Source organism: Pygoscelis adeliae, unplaced genomic scaffold, assembly GCF_000699105.1.
Source record: "Pygoscelis adeliae isolate BGI_AS28 unplaced genomic scaffold, ASM69910v1 Scaffold608, whole genome shotgun sequence".
NCBI lineage: Eukaryota > Metazoa > Chordata > Aves > Sphenisciformes > Spheniscidae > Pygoscelis > Pygoscelis adeliae.
In genome coordinates this window covers 293150-302081 of record NW_008825407.1, presented here as the reverse complement: position 1 = coordinate 302081, position 8932 = coordinate 293150, and the positions used below count along the sequence as shown (strand labels likewise).

General features: G+C 48.0%; 1 protein-coding gene across 1 annotated transcript in view; it reads left to right on the top strand.

Annotated features, from left to right (window-relative positions):
• Window positions 1-308: 308 nt before the first annotated feature.
• Window positions 309-8932, top strand: part of GRIK4 (glutamate receptor, ionotropic, kainate 4) — a 140669-nt gene continuing 132045 nt past the window's right edge. Inside the window, exon 1 of the mRNA XM_009330401.1 lies at window positions 309-390. Coding sequence (XP_009328676.1) covers window positions 309-390 — 82 coding nt within the window. The remainder of the gene's footprint in view (window positions 391-8932) is intronic.

Genomic DNA, 8932 nt, shown 5'->3' with positions numbered 1-8932 from the left:
AAATGCTAAAAATGCCAAGATGAAATATTTCAACTTTTCCTTGTGTTTCTTTTCCATTTTTTGTTAGAAGCTCTTTGCCCAGTTTGACTCCAATTCCTGAATAATTCATAGTCTGTAAATAGCTTCCTCCTCCTCCTCCTCCTTTGGTAAATAGACTCTTTGTCCCAAGTGCTTGGCAAGCTCGAAGCAGTGTCATCCTGCTGAGTCGCTGGTTTGAGAGCCGAGGTGCTCACGGTGCCGTGTGTTCCCTCTCTGCAGAGTTATGTCATGCCCAGACCACCAAAGGGCTCCATGAGGATTTATAGAAGATGCCCCGTGTCTTGGCGCCTCTGGTGCTCCTTCTGCTGTGGCTAATGAAGATCGCTGCCAGCCCCCATTCCCTGAGGATCGGTGAGTACAAAGCTTGCTCTGCCCTGGATTTAAACATCCTTCCACTCATTGTTTGCGCCACTCTGTGTAGACGTGCTTGGGCAGGGGAAGCCAAGCCTTGCCTGGGGTGGCTGGGCTACCTGCGTTGGTGGTGTGCTCCCGGTTTGGGTAGGGCTGAGGCACTTGCTGAGCTACAGTGTCCCACCTGCGTTTTGGAAATGTTGGCTCCTTCATCTTGTAAATAAAATGCAGTTCATATTGAGCATATGTTTTTGCATTGATTTTTATGGTGGTAATGTTACCTGATGGGAATCTCTCTCTGTATAAATTTGAAGTGAAAGCCACTCCTCAAAGAGGCACAGAGGAATGAAACTTCCTCCCCCGCTGTGCCCTACCCCCCTTGATGCTCTCCTAAGATCCAACAGAAGGAAGTATGTTTTTGTCACAAATTTGTTTGTCCCCACATCGATGAGCAAGGAGTGTTTGAGCCCAAACTGAACCTAGTTAAGTGGTGCCACAAGAACATTAACTCCAAAATGCTCTATTTGTCAGACGGTTCTGTGCATTTGGTCTCCTTTGGGCTTTATTAAAAAGTGTTCAGGAAGAGGCACCGTCATCTTCGCTTGCTGCCTGTGCGGATTAGGGAAAAGAAATGCATCCAGGAACCTTGTAATGAAACTTGCTTCATAGTATTGACACTTTGCTCTGTTGTTTAGAAAGGAAACTGCTTTACCTAACTGCTCTCTCTGGAGCTACTAGCTGGTTTTATTAACTATTTGTTGCAGATAAGAAGCTAATCTATTCCTGTCCCCATTTGCAACTTTCACAGGTGACACCTGAAGTAAAATTACTTCTCCCCTCTGCTAGTGGAGCATGGAACAGCTCAGAAATATAGCAAGGGAGGATCTGCGCTGGCAGGAGTCTGAGAAGTGTGGCTGGGTGTTTTATATCCCCAGCATCTGTGATTCACGTGGAGCACTCATGCTGCATAGTCTCAGCTCCGCAGACTGCATTTTATGTTGATTGGCAGATCCTCCACTTGAGCCAGCAGATGGGGATGGGGATGGACAGTATATTACCAGGATACTGAAGGTGAAAGATCCTTCATTACACCTCGTGCCCAGCCATCTCCTTCTGTGGGGAAAGTACTGTGGGTGCTTGAGAGCGTGAGGGGAAGGGGAGCTCCCCCGGCAGCGCACGTAGCAGCACTGGGCTGCAAACCAGTCTGGGAACTGGTGTGGTTGTGCACCTCCACAATGCAACCAACGAGTGAAATGGGAAGGTGTCTGAGAGGGATGGGACTGTGCTTCTGTCATCCTGGCTGAGGACTGGAAACAAAAATCTGTGCTGTGCTGCGCTGCACCGGGGGCAACCACCAGGCGGGATTAGCTGCTGCATTCTGGGTCTCAGCTTGGTGCATGCTCATGGGCTCCCTGAATGGAGTTGATGGTGGCTGCTGTGAGACCGTGTCAGTGCTGACCCCTGAGGGCAGGCAAGAAGAAGCCAGGGTGTCTGTATGTTCAGGGGACACATGAGCAACTGCGGGTGGTGATAGAAAATCTGTCTCCCTCCATCTGTCCAAATACTAGTTTTGTCTTCTCTGCCTGGTATCCACTGCTGGGTGAAGGAGATCTTGACACGCTGCTGGGGCCTGAAGGCATATCCGTAACAGAAATTACTCACGCACTTGAACACAGGCATGGTTTAAGTGTCCTGGTCCCACTGCCTCGTACTGGTACAAAATTGTACTGCTTAGCAGAGACGCATGGTGGTGAATAGCTGAGCGCATGCTGGTTAAAAGTAAGCCTCTCCTCCTTAGCGTTGCGTACCGGCAGAGGCTGAGGGCTGCCGTGCTGGTGGTTAGGCTGCTGCGCAGAGTTACCCAGCAACGGTCTGCCGGTGCTTTGGTCTCCATCCCAGAGACTGCTCCACCAGTGGTTTTCAACTCTCTCGCACTGAGGTCATGCTCTCTTGGACCCATCTCTCCAGTTTTAGAATCCTCATGCATTTAGGAATTCTTTGCTTTTGACTTTCCTTTGCAAAAATAATGGAGTTGCTCCAGACACAGTTGCTCTTAAAACTTACACCACCGCTGCCTAGTCCAGGATGGAAATGCTGGATTTCCTTAGCCTGCACAGGGCAAGGCAGTGGAAATCTGTCTGTTGAATCCTCCTAGGAGTGAAGAACTTGTATTAGGATGTTGCAAAGGCAATGTAGAAGTCAAGATTTCAAAGGAGGAGTAACGTTGTTGAGGGAATGGGAAGGAACTTTGCTGATCCTTCTAAAAGGCACTGGAGGCCATGGCTTCTGTGCCAGACGTTGTTAAATATAAGAGTGAGCAGAGACCCTGCAGTCAAGTCACAGGTGTCTCCAGTCACCTCCTGCCTCTTGAGAATGGGACACCAGCAGTCCTGACCTTGGACCCGGCTGATTCCCACACATGAGCCTAAAGCAAGAACTTACTGCGGGAGGGGAAGCTCAGGTAGGTATGTCAGTACATATCTACTCCTTTTGCTTTGCTCACGGCCACAGAGCTAACTTCTCTGAAAATGGTGTCTGAAGCAGATGGGCAAAGAGCTGAGGAGAGATTTGGGGTTTTGGTTTTGTTTCTTCAAGAAACAGTTTTATTTTAACAATATATTCGGAAAAAAAGTTAATAAAAACAAAGTACAAAATAAAAGGAGACAAAAAAATATTACTAACAGCCCTGAAATCATTCCCAAATGCATGCTTTTGGCAAGGCAGGGAGATACGGCATCTAGCAACATAAATCAATGTACTGCATAGAAAAAGAAAACAGACCAGCATGAACACTTAAGTATTCAAAGAAAACGCAAGCTAACATTTAAAATAATTCTGAAAGCCATCTGGTAATGGACCGCTCAAATGCACAGTTATATGGTTAGTAATGTGAGGTGAACATAGGCAATGCCATGTCTGTTTTTTTCACCAAGTTGCTAGAAGAGATTATTGACTGCTGCGCTTGGCTTCCAGGGTAGAAGGAGGCATGGTGGTGCTGAGTCAGGGGTGCTTGGCTTGGCTTTTAAACTAAGCACTGAGTTTCCCTGCTGCTGCATTCTTGGGGTTTCGGGTGGATCTTGGCCCTGATATTTCTCAGTGGAGTTTTTAGGCAGCAGATTGCTTAATCTTTGAGCACATAGTGACAGGAAGTTTTGCTAGCCTGGACGAGACCAACAATGAGTGTTGCATTGCAGTGAGCTTTAGAAGCATCATCTATGCCAAAAAAAAAAAAAAAAAGAGCAGAATATAGGCTATAGGGTGACCTTCCCTGTGACTTTGGCATGCATAGGAACAATCTGTAGCCTATCGTATGCTCCGTTTCTCTCCTGGATACACAGGAAAAAACATTGGTGCAAACCTTTTTTTCAGCCTTTTTCTTCGGCCTTAAGCTCTGTGTATTCCCTTCTGATCCCGTTCTGGAGAAAGTCTCCTAGTTCACATTGTTCTGGAGTCCTTTGTGGGGGAAAAACACTGACCCACATGCTTTATCCAAAATAGCGTCTTTTTACTAAGTGTGTTTTGTTTATCAGTCAGCTCACCTGGTCTGCCTTGGTGAGGCATTATCTCCCTAGATGCCCAAAAGTTGATTGTGATCAGGGTATGAAGAAGCAGGCAGGAACGGGCATGTTCTTGGAAGTTTTCAAGAGCTCCAGGAGGTATGTAAGGAATTGCCTCGAGGCGTCCTGTAGCCCTTGAAAGAGCCAACGTATGTCCTACCAGAATGTCCTGGGAGCAAAACCCAATAGTTGGTGCTTGCCCAACATGTGTCCTTGCACATGCTGTCTTGCATCCCACCGCACCAAAAGCACGAAAGACATCAGCTCTCTCCTGCCCAGCCCAGTGGCAGGCAAGGAGGATGGCTGGTGCAGTGTGCTGTGGGCCAGCATCTCCCCTAGCGCTAGTTTCCTGCGGTATATACCGGCTGTAGAAGTAATTCTGGTTTTGTTTTTTCTTTGTTCACTCATGCTCAATAAAGTGTCAGGAAATTTACTTGAGTTATTTACTGAGTTATTTACTTGGTCTTATAGAGCAGACCGTCAGAGCCCTAAATTGGTATTCTCTTGCTAGATTCATTGGGTGTACTAACAGCTCATTTAAAATTCATATACAAGCCAAAGTTGTAGTTTATACATGGCATTGCCCTGACTAGCAGTAGGCTCAGTAGCACTGACATACGATCTACTGACAAACTCCTTGCAAGGCCTCCTTCAGCCCTGCAGCTCTTTAAAGGGCTCTTTTCTGTAATTGCCTCTGTCTGTCCAAATCCCTTCCCTCCCTCCACCTCTCAACTTTGCAAACTTTATACAAAAGGCAAGATGCAGCTCCAGCATTTAGGGTGATTTTTTTTTTTTTTTGTGAAACCTAGCATTCTTCTACCCCATACCCAGTGAAGATGCATCCACCACTTGCTCAGCTGATAGTTGAAGCAATCTGCACTGCTGTCCCAGTGCTTGTGGTAGGGTTTCATCCACCAGAGACGCAATGTGTGGTCAAAGTCTCCACGAATCCAAACTGACGGTGAGATGTGACTAGAAGTACCAGCTTGGGACATTTGTCCTTGTTTCTAGGCATGTTTCCAAAAATCTGGAATACCTAAAAGGCTGTGAATCTCCTACATCTACTCTGATCGTGGAACTATAATGTCAAGAAAATGTTCTTGGGATCCCCCAGAGCATGTGGAGTCGTGGGAAAGCACTGGTATTTAGCGGTGCGTGCTGAAGTAGGTGGGAAGAGGCAGATTGGAGACATGCATCCAGCTTTTTCTGCATCGCTGCGATTGTATAGTGCCCCTCTATTTCCTACCTATCACCCTGTCACAGACCTGTGTAGCAGAGCTGTGGCCTTGCATCCCCGTGTAATTACCCTCCCAAGGTGCTTATGATACTAAGCCGCTTGTGTAGTGAGCTAAAGGCCCCATAGCTGCACGGTGTGCTTCTGCCCTGTCCAATGCAGTTTGTACATTGGTGGGTCTGAGCTGGAGGGCTGAAGCAAGGAAGAAGCACTGAGCATCCAAAATGTGTAAGGCAGAAATGAACGATAATGGCGATGAACAGAACCGTGGGCCATGTAGTTCAGCTTCCCCAACTCCCAGAGGATAGACATGATTCTCCTAAAGGCACTGCACAGAAGATCCCACAAGCCAGCACGTTATTTAACATTACCATTTTAAAGGATGATAGTGCCACTGATGAAGGTGCAGTCAGTCCCCTGGATGCTGTAAGAGAAAAATGTTGATGTCAGCCCCCGTGGGCAGGTACAAATGCTTCCTCCCGGGGGGGCGGTCCGAGATGGGGAGAAACACAACTGTGCCCTTTATGGCAGGCGGGGAGAGCTGTGGCTTTGTGGCAGGTTGGCTTGTGCCGGTACCCCCGTAGCCTGTTGGCAGCTTGCTGACATGGCTTGAAACTCCACTGCTCTTACCTGCGCGGAGGCAGAGGAGCACGTTTAAACACAGACAGAAAAAGCACAAACTCCTTTCCTTACGCAGTGCTGCTTTCTGGCATATCCGAGGCCTTTGTGGATGATACCAATGCAACTGCAATAAACTGCTGTCCACCAATTTGCTAGTCCCTAGCAGAGAAATAGCCTTACCCTGGCTTTGAACCCAGCAAGGCTGCTGTGATCAGCTTGAAGCAGAGAAACAATCTTTGAGTCTCACATGGTGGTGCTGTTGCTGGAAAACCTTTCCGCTTGTAATTATGATTAGTGTTTAAGAAAACAAAGCTTCTGGTAGGGGTTAGGTGACTTTCTCTCCGGCCAGCTGTCCCACCAGCAGTGTGAGCAGAGGCATTAGGTACTGCCTGTGCAGGAGGGGGCACAGCTAATAACTCCTCACCAGAAGGCAGCAGACTGGAGGGGAACAGCTGGGCTGGAAACAAAGCAGGTCGCCAAGACGCGTGATTAGCTGGCTTCTCTGTGCGTGGACCTAACTGTTTTTAAAGGATTAAAAGTAATCCTTCTGCACTGGTCACCATTGCGAGCCGTGGGGCCCCAGAGCCTGAGGCTGTACCCACACGCCTGGAGGGCAGCAGCGCTCGTTGGACATATGCTTTCAAGTCCCGTGGTGTTTGGACTGTGTTAATACCAGCCTGGATTGAGGAGTGGGGTGGGAGGAGGGTGTAGCTGCTCTGGGAGTCAGGTCGAGGGGTACCTTCTGGGCACGAGGGATGGTGGAGGAGTTAACTGTTTGCAAAATGTTTGCCAAGTTGCATCTGGAGAAATAAGGCACGAACGGAGGGCTGTCCCCAGGCTGCGGTGGCAGGAGCAGGTGTGGGCTGCAGCTAAGTTGACATTAAATGTGGGTAGATGCTTTCTATGTGTATGTTGGGGTCCTAGTCCCTAGGAACCCAAGCTAGAGGCTTTCCCAGGGGTACCCCATGGGTCCCCTCAAGTCCACACGGTAGTTGCCCACCTCCTGGAGACCTGCCCTGGGATGCAGCCCACCAGCACACCCAGCCCTTGGAGCTGGGCAGTACTACTGGGTGGCTGAGCTTCAGTTCCATCCCCTGCTCGATTCATGGCTCACTGGGCTCATTTGAACACTTGTACGTAGGGTTTGGCCTATATTGATTTTATCTTTTTTTTTTTTAAAAAGGCTTTCACATTTTATTCAGGACTTTCCTAGACTCTGAGAGTCTAAAGAAATAGAGAACTGTGGAGGAGGAGGAGAGGTATCCACATCTTTGTTGATGCATGACTTAGTAGATTTGTCTGGTTGAAACATTGTAAATGTTTAATTTCCCCCAATATTAAAAAGGCCCAGTTAAGTTCATTAAGGTGAAGTAGATTCATAGTTATTTGTCATTTGCTGCTGAAGAGTAGTGAAAAGTAGAGAAAAATACAATATTCATTTGTTAACTATTTGCCGTTTTAATTTTGTTTTCGTTATCCTTCTAGGAGAGTGATAATTTATTTATGTTTTCCGAGTTATGTGCATAAATCTTTATTTTTAAAAAAAAGCCACTGGTATAGATGCCAGGCCCTTTCAGCAATTCCTTGTGTAGACTTGCCCTTTGATTCTTCGCAGTTCTCCCCAGGTACTGCTGTGTTACAGTGCTAGGAAGAGTGGCTAACAGTGCCCCATCTCCTAGCCATATCTTCTCTGTCCTGCCCCATACCTCCCTGGTCTTGTAAAGGCAACTTATCCATGGAGGCTACTTCCAGGATAAAAGGAGCCTTGTCTTCCAGGAAAAGGCAACTGAAGCTATTCAAAGAGGGGCTGCACGCTTGCTGGTGACTGCTGCGGTCTCTCATCTAACCCCTTCTTCTCTGAACTGATCAGGTGAAAAGTGATTTTCTTGAACGCTTTTGATGTTGGGCACTAGGGCAGAGCGTGTGCTCCCTGCACGTGTGCTGAGGTTGGTATCTGAGGAGAACATGGTCGCTGGGTGGTCACTGTGTGCTGGCAGGGTTTTGCACAGTGTTCCCACTGGCTCTGCGAATGTGAGTTTTCCTGGGGATGCGCTTGGGCGGCTTCTCTGCCTGCAGAGGCAGGAGGCTCATTAGCACCATCAAAGTGCAAGCGAAAACTGCGGGAGGAAAGCGAGCGCTTCCGAGCGAGGAGCCCTGGGAGAAAGCGAGTGGAAATTGGGTTGAGCAAGTACTTGTTCAGTACTTGAGGGACGTAGAAGTCCTGCAATCCCTGCTTCCTTGTGCTTTGATTTTAAACAGTGAGGGGCCTATTTGGCATACTGACTGAAGACTGGATACCAAAGAGGGAGGGACTGATGGTTTCCTCCACCGCAGAGGTTTGTTTCTACATGAATTGCATGTGATCAGGGTTGAATGCATTTGGCTTAAAATGGACTGAGCCATGGGCATGCTCCAGGGAGCCTTCACTGAAGAAAGAGGGACTTGGTGCAAGGTGGGGTGACTGCCCCTGCCGTTGATGGCTCTGCAGGAGAAAGGTGTCCGTGGCACGTCCCAGGCAGCCCAGTGCCTGCGAGGCTGCCCCGCTCGCCCGCGCCCCGGGACAGGCAGTGCCCCTTGCCTCGCCTGGGAGATCGGTGTGGGAGGGGTGTGTCTCTCTCTCGGCTGCGGTTTTGCCACATAAAACATAATGAGCTCCTGGTCTACGGCTAAGGAATCCAGCAGTATAATAGTATAAATAATAAATAATCAGCAGATTTACATCTTGGATAAATGCTACAGGGCATGGAGTGAAGAGAGGTGTGGATTCAGCAAGACAGACCATCTCTTTGTGTGTTTTGCACCTCTGTGGCAGTTATTTTTACTGATCTGTTCCTGTTCATTAATGCCTGAGAAGCAGACTACATTGTACATCCCAAGAGGCCTTAAGCTTTGTTTTGATTCATTATATATCCACATACATATTATATAGGTATAAATCTCTGTGTGCAGAGCATCTGGATGGGAAATTCAGCTGGTATTTATGGAAAAGAGCCATGTTGCTCAAGTGGCAAATCAGCATAGAGCTCTATTTTTTCATTTGCTTGTTTAATGAAAGTTATTTGCTCACCAGCACGGGTAAAGCTGTGGTATGTCTGGTCCCAGCAGCCACCTGCTGCTCCGTGCTGTACTG